Raw genomic sequence first — 13,730 nt, 5'->3', positions numbered from 1 at the left:
AACTAAGCTACTCAGACTGAGTAGAGAACCGCCGAAAGCCTCGTACCTCGTATGCTCCACATGTTAGCTTCGTAGTAGGGGATCGCCAGATTGACCAGTATTAGTTAAGATGAACATAAAATCATAACTGGGATCAGCCCTGAAGCGTACTTGCAGACCAGCGATCACGGCACACTCGTATATAAATCATACGCCAAGCCTATTGAATACCGAATCAGCTGGTCCCTAACCATTCTCTATGGCCCCATTATCATACGGCATGGCGTACGTAGGCTAGAAAAATCTAACCTGCGGTGAGATTCAAACTCCCGACAGGTTTTTGGACAAAGGTTCTTTTTGACGTATTTGTTGAGTGATGCTTTTCACTTCGGGCCACGAAGCGATTCAAACTTTTCAAACCACTTTCGAAAACATACCCTTCAAAACTCGCACAAATAATTTTATACCAACCCCACGAGGGTTAATTCTATACTTTTTAATCATAATTACTATTTATAACCAAGTCAAAATTGTTTTTCTAGGTGTTTTCAAGATAGAAGATTCCGTTGAGGTTGCTCGTTTATGGGGCGTGCGAAAAAACCGCCCAGCAATGAACTATGATAAACTGAGTCGCTCAATTCGGCAGTATTACAAGAAGGGAATTATACGAAAAACTGAGATTTCACAACGACTTGTGTACCAATTTGTGAAAAAGATCATCTAAAACATGAGTTAATGTGAACCTATAAAGCATCACTTTTTTTGTCATTTAACGCAATTTTCTGTGTTTCTTTTTGAATAGGCCTTATAAACTGCACGTTTAAGTTCAAGTTTTTTTTTTTCCATTGTGCCACTTTTTACTGTCATTCACATGTAGAAAGCTATCATTAGTACTTTTTTGAATTATTTTATTTATTTTTTTGTACATACACGTACACACAACTTGTCATACGAAACTGAAATGATAGGTTTAAAAGATTTTTTTTTCTTATTTAACATATATTAAAACAGTACGAATCATGGTCAATATAAATCACAGAAAATTAAAAAAAAATTGGGAAGACTATACACAAACTTGAAGAGTAATGTAATCAAAAATAAAATATTATTCTTTAAAATTTTAAGTAACATGTTTTTTATTGTTTGTTTCTTTCTTTATAGATTTGCAAAATAAAAAATCGTTAGTTTCAAATCATCATAATTTCTACAAGGTATTAATAAGCCGCTTGAGATCCCAATTTCAAAACTTGTAAAGGTAGAACTTATAACCGGTAGTGGTCGCTCAAGCATAATATTGTTTGAAAGGCGAATATGAAGACAAATGCAGCTGCAATGAAATTTATTTGGATAAAAAAGTATTATTGTCTTAAATTTTGTTTTACAAATTTTATGTGATAATAATAATTGATAAAATAAATAAACGTTTAATACAAAAACTAATTACTTAAGTAACGAAGTAATAGTACCTTAATTAAACATAGATACAGAGCAATAAATCCTGAAATTGTAGTGTATTCTGTCATAGTATACGTATGTTGCAAATGAAATTTCATTAGGAGTCAGATTTGGCGGCCTTTTAATCCAGTGTGCCTGCATACGGACGGATAAGAGTGTAAAAAGGTATATCGCATTAAGATGGGGAGCTCAAAGTTGCCTTGGATTCTGTTTGCAGTGTTCTTTGGAACCACAGTCATTTTTATAACTGTCTTTGCTCTCGGTAAGTAGTATTACTTCTTTGACACTTTTGTTTAAATTTCGAATTCGCGATTTATAACTAGTATTCTTCGGTTTTTAAAGAACTTGCCATATAAAGATAACCAACTTGAATTTATTGCATTTTCCGAAAACCGTTTCATTTTTACATAAGTTATATCCTTTTTGGCCATGGATAACGTTAATTCTTTGGAAAAAAAATGCAATACGGTAAATACTGGTGGTTATAAGTTTGGAGATTTACTATTGATTTATGGGTGTACTAATAAACCGAAAAGTATTTCAGAATAGAACATATCTTTATGTTTAGCTTACACTGGCGCAATATCAATAAACGGCAACGATGGAGACAAGATGGAAAAAGTTTGCACTTCGCAACAATGTGTTGAAGTCTGTAAGTGAAACAGAGTTATAAATCGGGTCGGGTTCGGGCCGGGTTCGTGCCGAGTTCGGGCTTGGGTTTTTTCATAAAAACGGGCTTGATTCGGGCCTGACTTCACACCCTGCGTCAGTATCTTTTTGAACAAATTTAACTAGCTAAGTAGCCAGTTGGTGGGTATAACTGAATTTCAAACAACCCTAAACCGCCTTGTTTAAGACCAATTGTCTATTGTGTTTGTTGTCGTGGTCTTTCCTAAAGATTCAATGCATAGGCTAGTCAATCAAACCTTTGGACCTAAACGGGCTTCTCAAAAACGATTCTGGTTCGGGCTTCAATTAAAGGCCCGTTTAAAACTTTGAAGTCAGATATTACATTTTGCTGTAACGATTAACCAAGCCATCAAAGTATAACCAATTTAATAATATTAGGCGCCACAGTGGATAGGAACTTAATTACAGCCAGCGTTTTTGGCTGGGCGTATTAAATTCCATAGACACTCGGCGACTGCATGTAATGCAAATGGCAATATATTCCCAGTAGGGTGAACAGCAACTTGATAGGCGTGGCTTACATGACATGGGATTAATTGCGACGAGCTAAGATACTAATTTAATCAATCGACATCGATATAAGCTTAAGGCCCTCCATCGCGTTGCGACTTAACATTAGCCATCAGTCACTTCTTTATATGAGATCAATACTTAAAAGGTTGGCATTGGTTCTAAAGCAGTTCAAAATGCCGTGATCAACAAATCGATCCCTCCGAAGTGTGTCTCCATTTTTTTTTCTCAACAAGCTATTACACTACTTACTAGTTGTAAGTTTATTTATAAACCCTTGCCCCAAATCAGAAATAAGAGATGCTTATTTAAGAACACAAGTTTGGAAACATTTATTTCCAGGTTAAAATCTTTTAGGTTTCTCAATTCTCAATAGAGGTATATTTTATGAGAAGTGCAAATCGGTACGGAATTTACAATAGAACAAGGATTTACTTGGATTTATGCCTTTTTAACGGGCACTGATGTTGGTTAGGTCTGTTTTATAGCATAGTTAAACATACACTATAAACTGCATTCAAAGCGTTTTTTGTAAGCTTTTGTATTTGATCATTTAGCTGCTTACTACAATGGAAAGATAAACTGGGACCAAGACCCATGCGAGGACTTCTTTGAATTTGCTTGCGGCAAATGGATTCAGGAAAACCCAATTCCCGGCGACGCAAGCAACTATCAGACCTACAGCGTACTGCGCGATCGCGTAAAAACCAACCTGAAAAGTACGTATGTTTGTACAATGCCTAACAAACAGTTTACTCAGTGCATAGCAAACACCATCGTCGGTTTATTATCACAACTCGCAAGGCATGTGATTAATCAGCAAACAATTTAGGTTTGTTAGAGATTGAAGTCCAACCCACCGAGGACGGAGAAGCTATCACCAAAGCGAAGAACCTTTATAATTCATGCGTCGATACTGGTATGTCCCAAGCGTTTCTCTAGGACTTTTATTGGCCCATGTATATCCACATATGCTTAGTTGACTATTCGAAAGAATGTAACTCAATGAGATAGTTGACATAGCTAATTTTTAGATTCACAAACAAGCAAAACACTAGTGGTACGCTAGAACTTTTTAGGTGGTACGCGAGTAGTTTTCTGCTATAGCTATTAAGTCCGATTTAAAATTGCAACTCAACTGACCCAACTGATCGGCCCTGGTTTGGGCGAAACTCTTGTTTTGGACATTATTTTAAAATTGCTAAATATGCTGGTCAGGTTGAGAAAAGGGGCCTATTTCTTGGTCTATCCATTCAAACGGGGTTTAGTGGTACGCAGCGATAGAAAACGTTGTCAGGTGGTACGCGATCCATATAAGTTTGAGAATCACTGCTTTATAGCATGTTAATGTGCTGATAAGAAACTTTTTTGTTATTATTATTTTTGGAACTAATTGTCTTGACACATTTTTTTCCAAAGCCAAAATCGAAGCATTAGGTGTGCAGCCATTGATTGATTTTCTGGTGGGAAATTTGTCATGGCCTGTACTGGAGGATACTTGGACTGACACACAATACGACGAAATTGGCACTTTGGCGACCTTGCAGGGTGGATACAGTAATTCAATCTTGGTGAATTTTTACGTCGGAACTGACGACAAAAATTCTTCGGTCTACGTTTTACAGGTTTGTTTAGATTTTTTGACCGCTTGTTAGCAAACAAGTCAGCCGGCACATAGCAAAAATCGAACTTCGTTTTCACTCATTCATAAACTACACAAGGAATCTCTTAGAATATAGAAACCATGCTAATGTGTTTTATACTTGTCTTCTGTTGTTAAGATCAGTTTAATAGTCAGTACAACGCTTTGGCCACATATTTTTCTTGATTTGTTCTGTCACTGTTTCAGATGGATCAGTCCGGTTTAACAATGACTGACGACTATTATCTCAATGACACATTGTACGGAGAGGTATGTATTTGCCAATTACCACATATGTTACTCATGTTTGTTGACTTTTAATGTATCTTTATTGGCTGAAACAAAAGACTAGTTAATTGGTAATTATGCGTCATTTGCTATAATTTTGCTAAATATTTTTCCAGATATTTTTGTTTAGTTTGTAAATTAAGGACATAAATGTTTCACAATAACGAATGGTATATAGCAGTGGTTCCCAACCGGGGAGGAATTTACTTTTATTTTTACATGTGGTTTGTAAATAGACACTTTTGCTCTGGGCTTTGACCGTTGATAAAAGTCAATTTTCCTTTATTATTTGTCGAAAAGGTTGGAAACCACTGTTATATAGTAACATTTTCTCGATATGATCTGTCAACAGTATCAGGCGGCATTAAAGTTACTTATGAGTGACATAGCTTGCATGATCAAACAAGACAATGCTGGAGATCCATCTGTAGACTGCACCAATGCAACACAAGAAATGAACGACGCTTTTGCATTCGAAAAGGAACTCGCTCAAATTAAGGCATGTGCGATCTATAAACCAAGTGTCAGTACCCTATTATGCAATGCGTGTCAATTAACTTGTTATTTCAAAATGGTAAGGACTTCGCGTGACAACATTTACTATAACAAGGAGACTAATAGTTCAAACAAAGTAAACAAGTCATTGAATATATGCAAGCAAACCATTTACTATCAACCTTACGGGAGACGTCGTGGTTTCAACAATATTCTGGAGTTTAAATATTACAATATGAGTCTAGTTAAACCTTTGCATTTTTCGATCAATTCACGTCGACTCCTGTTTTCTTCAAAACGGGTTGGCAAAATTTTTTCATGACAATAATTATAAAGGACCCTAGCATTACGTCTAATGAAAAACCGTTTACAAGGAAATGAATACGTAAAAAATATTTTTCTTTATCCATTACAACTTAAAAGTCATACATCCATTACAACTTAAAATTTACTTTAAGTCGCGGTATCGACAACTAATTTAGCAAAATGGGGTCCTTTTTAGACTCCCAGGTAGATGGATGCATTTACAAGAACACTATCGGCATTTGTGTCAATTTTCAAACGAAAATGCCTCTGGTGTACGTTTTACCTATAAGTGTCATTTAGCGCTAAAGGCAACACACTTGATAAATTTTACTATGTCAGCGGTTGAAAATTGATATAAATGCAGATAGTGTGCTTGTAAATGCATCCATCTACCTGGGAGTCTAAAAATAATTGTAATATGTCAGCGGTTGAAAAAACAACCACGGGTTGTTTGTTGAGAAATCGTGTTTGAGATAAATATGTTTGTCTTCAGATACCAAGCTCAAACAGAACAAGCGAGAGCATTTACAACAAAATGACCTTCGCAGAATTGGAGACGACAGCTGTCCCCGGAGTAAGTGCATGTGTGTTTCTAAAATAACATATTATAGGCAAAAATACCCCAAAATACCACGTCAAAGTTTCAGGTCAAATACTGCTTTCCAATTTCAGGTCAAAATTCCACTTTATAATTTCAGGCCAAAATCCTACATTATAGTTTAAGGCCAGATTTCCACTTGAAAATTTAAGGCCAAAACTACACATCGTAGTTTCAGGCCAAACTAACGTATTAGTTTTAAAAACAAGGTTTACCGCCAAGACACGTTTAAATTCAAATGTCGTTTATCATCAGGACACGTTGAAAATACAAATTTAAAAAGAAATGTATATTTTATCGTTATTGGTGTGTGTTTAGCTTTACTCGGTAAATTGGTTAATCATCGAGAAATGTTCAAATAAATGTATGTAATAAACATACAAATTTCAAAAGAAATGTATATTTTATCGTTATTGGTGTGTGTTTAGCTTTACTCGGTAAATTGGTTAATCATCGAGAAATGTTCAAATAAATGTATGTAATAAACATACAAATTTCAAAAGAAATGTATATTTTATCGTTATTGGTGTGTGTTTAGCTTTACTCGGTAAATTGGTTAATCATCGAGAAATGTTCAAAGAAATGTGTGTAATAAACATACATACTTAAAAAGAAATATATATTTTATCGTTGGTGCGTTTTAGCTTCCCTGGACGACACTCGCTAATGAAATCATCCAAACTAGAGAAGTAACTTCAGATCAACTTTTAATAGTTCGTGCGCCTGAATATCTAAAAAGCCTGATCGAGCTACTCAACAATACACCAGCAAGGTAAGTGCCTTCAAAACATGTTAGTATTTAATAACAGTACAGCAAAAGTTTATTTTTTAAGTCAGAGCTGTATGTCCAGCCGGGTTTAAGTTCAGGTTTAAGTTTTAATAAAACGAATATAGGATTTGAGCCTGACTTCGCACTCTGCCACAGTTGTGTCAATAACTTTCAGGGCCAACTTTTTAAATCCGGTTTCAGACTTGTAATTTGCGGATTCGGTTCTCGAGCCTGTTATAATGTGATATAAGCGTTCTACTCTTCGTAGTAATGCATTAAACATATTTAAAATAGAATAACTGAGTAAAGCAGTACGTGTTTATAAAACTTTTCGGTCGTAAAAGCTTATCTACTCTTGGGGTAAACTATTAACCCGGTTTTGAAGTCCTATCTAAAATACAATAAGTGAAAATGTGCAACGACTATGAGTGCAGTTTCCAATTCGAAACCTATAAAATGTAGAAACAGTTTCCAATTCGAAACCTATAAAATGTGGAAAGGTTTATTAATATATATTGTATTGTGTGTGACAGGGTAAAGCAGAACTACATGGTGTGGCGAATCGTTTTAAATCGTGTCAACAATCTCGGACAAAGTTATCAAAATCGTGTATTGGAATTCAACAAGGTAAAAATTCCTTGCGTGTATAAATATAAAACATAAAAAAACGATCAATTTTATGATTTTTAGGTGATCACTGGACAAACGAGTTTAAACGAACGCTGGTATTCGTGTGTTGATTACGTGGACGCGGTTTTGCCTGGACCTACAGGAAATTTGTTCATCACCAACTATTTTGAGGAAGAAAAAAAGCAAACGGTGAGGTGTTAGGAAAAAAGGTTTTAACACGTTATTGTGTAGATTTGTAGGCTACGCTAAGTTGGCCACTCGATCATAAAGGTGTTTTTACGTTAAACCATGCTATCCTAAAATTTACCCAATAAAGAGAATGGAAAATCGCTTCCATATATCGAACGCAGTTTGCGCAATGTAGTTTAAACCGGGTTCAATTAGGCCTGAACCCTAAAAGTACGAGGCCAAAATCCGCCCCAAACCCCTTATAAAGGCCAAATTAGGCCCGTAAGCAGTTTGAATCAAACATTTTGGAAGAGATACCTTCATAAATAGAATAGACGACTGTACCCACCAAACCAAAACACATGCAGCATGTGCATAAAAGTTGGAAGGCCAGACCCGTATCTGGCCTGTTTTTAAAAAAAAAAAAAAAACTAAACTTAGCCCAAACCGAGAAACCCGGCCCGACTTAAAACTTTGGTACACTAAATACATTTTATGCCAGGGGTTCTTAACCAGTGGTACGTGTAACCCATGGGGGCACGAAGCACCAAAGCAGGGGGTACGACATGCAGTGTGAAAATATACGCATATTTAAATGTGTAACAAGTTCCTTTGTTATTGACTGATTTCAATTGACTAATTGTTGATGTGCTGCTAAAATTGTGGGAACTTATAAGACTGTTTTAATGCATAAAATACACTGAGTTTAATTCGTATTATTACAATTTTATTTACTTCCGTCGGCCATTGTAGACAGGGGGTACGAGAAAATTTTATTAAAGCTCAAAGGGTACGAGCGCTAAAAAGGTTACAAAACACTGCTTTAGAAACTCACTCGCAAACACGGTACTTAACTTGGAACACACTGCAAACAATTAAGGCCGCATCGTGCAGCAACAAAAAGGGTAATATGTCATTAAAAGGGGCAGTACCACCGTGCACGTTGTGTTACCGCAACGTAAAATTTTATTATATTGAGACAGTTCCCGTAAATTACTGTAGGCCTACGGTTGCCTTTTGGTTAAAAAATGTGTGTATATTTGAGTAAGATTCTTTAGCGACATGGGCATGGCCTTTTCGTATTATTCTATCATCATTTTCGTAGGCAAATATTTTGGTTACAGGTTTTGTAACTCTGCAGATCAAACATGTGTATGTTACAGCAAATCTTTTACACGAAGTATTTTACTGTAACCTTTCTCCACAAGAACCATTATATTATTGTAGCCAATGCAAGCCTACTTCGTCAACCCGAAAAGAATAGATTGCCCTCTGTACTTGGAATGCCACGGCAAAAAATAACTTTTAAAACTCTTTAAATGTATTGCTAACGAAACTATGGGGCTAAACAGCCTACTGACAAGAAAAAGATAAGAAAAAAATATTGTTTTACACACAACAAATTACCAACTTCAAGTCATTGTCACTTTACTAAACTTATATCACAGTATCTTTTAAAAAAGATGCCTAAATTTTCTAGGTTCTGGAAATGGTAAATCGCCTAAAAGCGTCGTTTAAAATGCTTTTGGACACGGGAGTGGAATGGATGGACCAAGTAAGCAAGGTTGTAGCAGAAGAAAAGTGCGATTATATCGACCCGAAAATCGGATACGCGGAATTCTACAAAAACAAAACATACTTGGCTGAAACGATTAAAGATGTAAGTATCCATTAAAAAAGCGAGATACACTGACAACAATTTAGTTGTAATTTTAATTTAGCCAAGAGCATTTATTAAGCCTTTGTTGCAACAATATAAATATGCCGGCACAATATATGCCGGGTTTAAAGGTATCACATTTAAAAACACATATGATGCCATGTCCGACCCCGTTTATTGAAACTCAGGCCTGGACCCGACCTGAAAAGCCCGGACTGACTTACAACACTTAAAAACATGTTAACTTTCGATTTGTAATTGTGATTTACAGATTACAATCGACCCAATGGACTATTTCGGAAACGTTGTACACGTTTTGTCCAATGCTGCCCAACAGGATTGGCCTTATATTGACACGATTGTTGATAAGGATTCGTGGAGTACACCTCCCACCACTGTGAATGCATATTACTCTCCCACTCTGAACAGAATCAGTAAGTTTGTCCAGATATTTAATATATAACCCCGGTTTGTGCTAATCATTGGATAAAATCCGTATATGGTACAAAGTCTTTTAAATACGACAGGCCCTTTTACACATTTAACAAATTCTTGTATGGTACAATACATTATTCATACTTTTGTGTTTCCAACATAACTTTTTTCACAGCGTTTCCAGCCGGCGAACTGCAGTATCCATTCTTTTGGGGCGACGAATATCTATTGTGAGTACGACAAACAAACATGTCATTCAGACCATATAGGTTTGTTTGTGCAGCTACAAAAGATGCACCACACCATTGTCATTAAATTTACACAAGGTGTAAGACAAGCGCTTTATTCCAAGCCTAAATTTAAATTACAACATGTTAGTAGTTTGTTACATAAACCCGTAATACTTCAAGAACTGAGTTTGTACATCATAACTTATGATATTTGTTAACACTTTATTTAACTCTAGTTTTTTTATCACAAATATGTCTGTGGACCTTCATATTTTTTTGCTACAGCGGACTAAGTGATTTGACAGTGAAGTCAAATTAAAAACTCTTTCAATGTGTTTTCAAAAAATGTCTATCTCAGTAACCCTTTGGAAATCATCTAGTTTCGCGAACACCACTCTTCTACTTACTATGCATGAAAACGGCTTGAAGAAACTTTTGCTGCTGGTTTAACTAAATTTTCTAACAGCTCTTTTCAATTTGGAGCGATTGGAACCATCATTGGACACGAAATAACACATGCATTTGACAACAATGGAAGACAGTATGACAAAGATGGCAACAGGCAGCAATGGTGGACGGACAGTTCCATTGAAGCTTTTAATACAGAAACACAATGTCTAATTGATCAGTATGGCAATTATTACTGGGATACCGCTGAAGGATACGTAAGTCCAAATATGGGTCATGTTGTCACTGTAGGCAACTGAACAATATTTGAACAGTTATGCAATTTGTTTGCTTGGTGCTGTTGCTTTGTGGAAAAGATTTGCGGTCTCCTAAAATGAATGACTTTGCTTGACAGTTTAATCACCTTAGAGTGGCATTTTCACATTTTCCAAAAACATCTTTGCTTGTTTTTACAGCTGGTATCTATATTACTTTCAGCATATGCACACAAATAATAGTTTTGCCTTTAAACTGTCAACACTTTACAATAACATATTTTGAATCGGTTTCTAGTCAACAATTTTAGCAACATTTTGCATGTAAAACATTTCCATCTATCCAGGGCGTATCAACACAATTTTCAAAAGGTGTGCTTCATCTCTGACTGTCAGAGCAAAACGTATTGTCTCTTTATGACATCAACTTTTGACCTATTGTGCGCTAACAATCGACATTTTTTTGGTTTAAAGAACGTTTTCAAAACAAAACTTGCGCCTTTTTGTCAGTGAATGGAAAGGACTGAACAGCCGAACGCATTGTCTGTCGACAATTAAGCCATCATAATTGAATAAACATAAAAATGAATCTGTTTATCTGTATAGTTATCCCTAGTAGTCTACTTATGCTAAGTTTTGACATTAGCGTTTTTCCAGTTGGATGGTGAGAATACCCTTGGAGAGAACATAGCTGACAACGGCGGAATACGGGAATCTTTTTACGTATGTCAGTTTTCTTCTCTGACGCAGTGTTTCTAAACTGTAGACTAAATCTGTAAAGGGTTTTCACTTCACAACATCAAAACATTTTTACCCTGATAATATTTTCATTACTTTACGAAATTTCAGTCCGGTTATGGCTATGCTAAGGCAATAATAGTTCGAGACTGCAGCATAAAAATTTTGTCCAGTTTTTTTCGCGCATTCATAAACAATATCTTTCCTAGCACTATTAGGTATGTAGATAGATTATGTTAATGTTTCAACTAATAATGTTTAAAAGTAATTTTTCTGTCAGCGAACTTGAAACGAGTGGTTTTACTTTGATATACGCGATCAAAAAGTGACATTTACAGCTGTCACCAATGTCAGTTATATTGTCCCTACAGGCATACCAGCAATGGGTAAACGACAAGGGAAAAGAAATGCCTCTCCCTGGAATACCACTCACCAATGATCAAATGTTTTTCGTCGGTTATGCAAACGTAAGTGTTTAATACTTTTTAACCAATTATAGAACGCGAAAAGTTTTTCTTACCTATCTGTGATTAATTGTCGTTTACCACTACTTTTAGTACTGGTCTTATCAAGGTGATAGTTTTGCTTTTAATTTTGTGGTTTTAATTCAATTTAACATAAAAAAAATCAGCAGTGATTATTTAAAAACTTTTGCAGGAAAGATAAAATCACGAGCGTTTTTTATTTATATTTCAGTTTTACGTTTTCAATTACATTTCGGATTATTGACTTCCATCATTTTTACTGTTCGCAGGTAAGATGTGGACACTATCGTCCTGAAGCAGCAAAAGATTCCATTAAAACTGATGTACACAGCCCCGGCAAGTTTAGGTAAACTCGATTTGACCCCGCGTTGGATCTTAAGCTGTGCCAATTGATGCCTATTAGGGTGTTTTTGCAAGTGTTCTTACGTCTAAAATCAGTTTAGTGTTCAAAGGCATAATTGTCCTCGAATGACAACTTGGTTTTCGTTAAAAGGAGGTACATGTCTTTTAAAAAAGAGACGTTTGGCAGGCATAACAAAAACAACTTTTGTATGTTAATCCCACACAACAAAAACACTTTGGTATGCTGAAATCTACTCCCAACATGTCAAAATTACCACTTAGAATAGGGGACAATCAGTTAACTTGAGAACCTTTCTTATAGTATAGGGATCAACGGGCAACCGAACCTGTTTAACAGTAAACTTTAGTAGCACAAAATCGTTTAACGATAAGTTCCTACCTACTTCTAATTACAACCTGAAAAAGCAATCCATCACTTGCAATTGAGGCAGTAGCCGTTAGTGTCGATTATGTTTGTCTTCATAATTTCAACGGCTTAACCCATTTTAACACTTTTAGTAGGTAGCCTACTAGGTAATCCTGGTTTTCAAACTTGTTTATCTACGCTACTAGTCGGTAAAAACTCAGCTACATGGTAGTATAAAGGATCATCAGAATACTATTACCTAAAAATATTTCATAAAGGCACAAACTTTGTGAACCTTTGCGAGCACGCACAAATTTTAAAACTGGGTGAATTCCAGAACCGTTAGTTTGAACATTTAAAAAGTGTAGGTGGAACCGATCATTTGGGTACCTTGGTTCTTACAGAAATGTTATAACTAGGGCAATTATTTTTTGACCTAAAAAACGAAAAATTTTGACCTTAAAAAACTTTTTTTTGACAAAATTTTGACCTATGAAGAATTCAAGTAGTTAAATTACGCATTAACGTTCAAAAAGTTAGAATATGGCTGCAGGCTAATCTAACTAGAGCTATAGAATGTGCAAAAGTCTAACAAAAGGGCAAAAATCTGAACATAGACCTAACCTATTCTGAAAAGGGAATGAGCTAATTAAAAATCACTGCCAAAAAAATGCAGCTAAGACACAACGAAAACTATTCAAAACACAAAACGAAAGATACATGAAGTATCTAAAGCAAAACCGAAGCAAGAGCTGCACCTAACCTGCAGCTGCCGTAAAATGACTTGGGACCTACCAAAATTTTGTACGTTTTGAGGTGTGTCAACCTAATTGTTTTACTCACTTGATGGTTTATGATTCGCAATAATTGGGGCAATGGGCCAATTACAACAGTATAAAGTAGGCTACAAGGTGTAAAACGAATAGTTTGCTGGCAGTGCAACCTCTACAACACCACGACAATGCAGTTTGTAAACAATTTTAACTTTGTAAAAAATTTTGACTTTGTAAACGATTTTGACAATTTTTGGCCTATTCTAAAAAATTTGACAAAATTTTGACTTTTTTTGATAAGTCAAAAAATATTTGCCCTAGTTATAACCAATCACCTATTCTTTCAACAGGGTGATTGGGTCTATGTCAAACTTTGACGAATTCAGCAAAGCTTATGATTGTCCTGTGACCTCCGAGATGAACAGGGGAGATGAGAGATGTGTGATTTGGTAACACAATAACAGTCTCCAGTTTTAAATCATTTCGCAATGATTCAATTCTGCCTCAA

At 35.6% G+C, this 13,730-nt stretch overlaps 1 protein-coding gene across 1 annotated transcript; it reads left to right on the top strand.

Annotated features, from left to right (window-relative positions):
- Positions 1-1,567: 1,567 nt before the first annotated feature.
- LOC145234415 (phosphate-regulating neutral endopeptidase PHEX-like) lies at positions 1,568-13,694 on the top strand. The gene is made up of 19 exons (XM_080099150.1): positions 1,568-1,696; positions 2,003-2,086; positions 3,192-3,353; positions 3,467-3,553; positions 4,054-4,259; positions 4,484-4,546; positions 4,917-5,063; positions 5,859-5,939; positions 6,608-6,735; positions 7,266-7,359; positions 7,423-7,551; positions 9,011-9,190; positions 9,462-9,624; positions 9,801-9,855; positions 10,322-10,520; positions 11,175-11,240; positions 11,627-11,722; positions 12,010-12,086; positions 13,573-13,694. The coding sequence occupies exons 1-19, from the start codon at positions 1,615-1,617 to the stop codon at positions 13,673-13,675; spliced, it is 2,202 nt and encodes a 733-aa protein (XP_079955276.1). The 5' UTR covers positions 1,568-1,614; the 3' UTR covers positions 13,676-13,694.
- Positions 13,695-13,730: the final 36 nt, after the last annotated feature.

The sequence above is a fragment of the Phallusia mammillata genome, chromosome 6 (assembly GCF_965637545.1).
Source record: "Phallusia mammillata chromosome 6, kaPhaMamm4.hap1.1, whole genome shotgun sequence".
NCBI classification, from domain to species: Eukaryota; Metazoa; Chordata; class Ascidiacea; order Phlebobranchia; family Ascidiidae; genus Phallusia; species Phallusia mammillata.
Note: the sequence above shows the minus strand (reverse complement) of the source record. Positions and strands in the feature narration are given on the sequence as shown.

What these genes read in the sequence shown, in the direction of transcription:
- LOC145234415 (XM_080099150.1), top strand. Translation starts at nt 1,615, where the DNA reads ATGGGGAGCTCAAAGTTGCCTTGGATTCTGTTTGCAGTGTTCTTTGGA. An exon ending in GCAACAATGTGTTGAAGTCT is followed by an intron (nt 2,087 to 3,191) that starts GTAAGTGAAACA and finishes TTGATCATTTAG; the next exon opens with CTGCTTACTACAATGGAAAG. An exon ending in AGGAAGAAAAAAAGCAAACG is followed by an intron (nt 7,552 to 9,010) that starts GTGAGGTGTTAG and finishes TAAATTTTCTAG; the next exon opens with GTTCTGGAAATGGTAAATCG.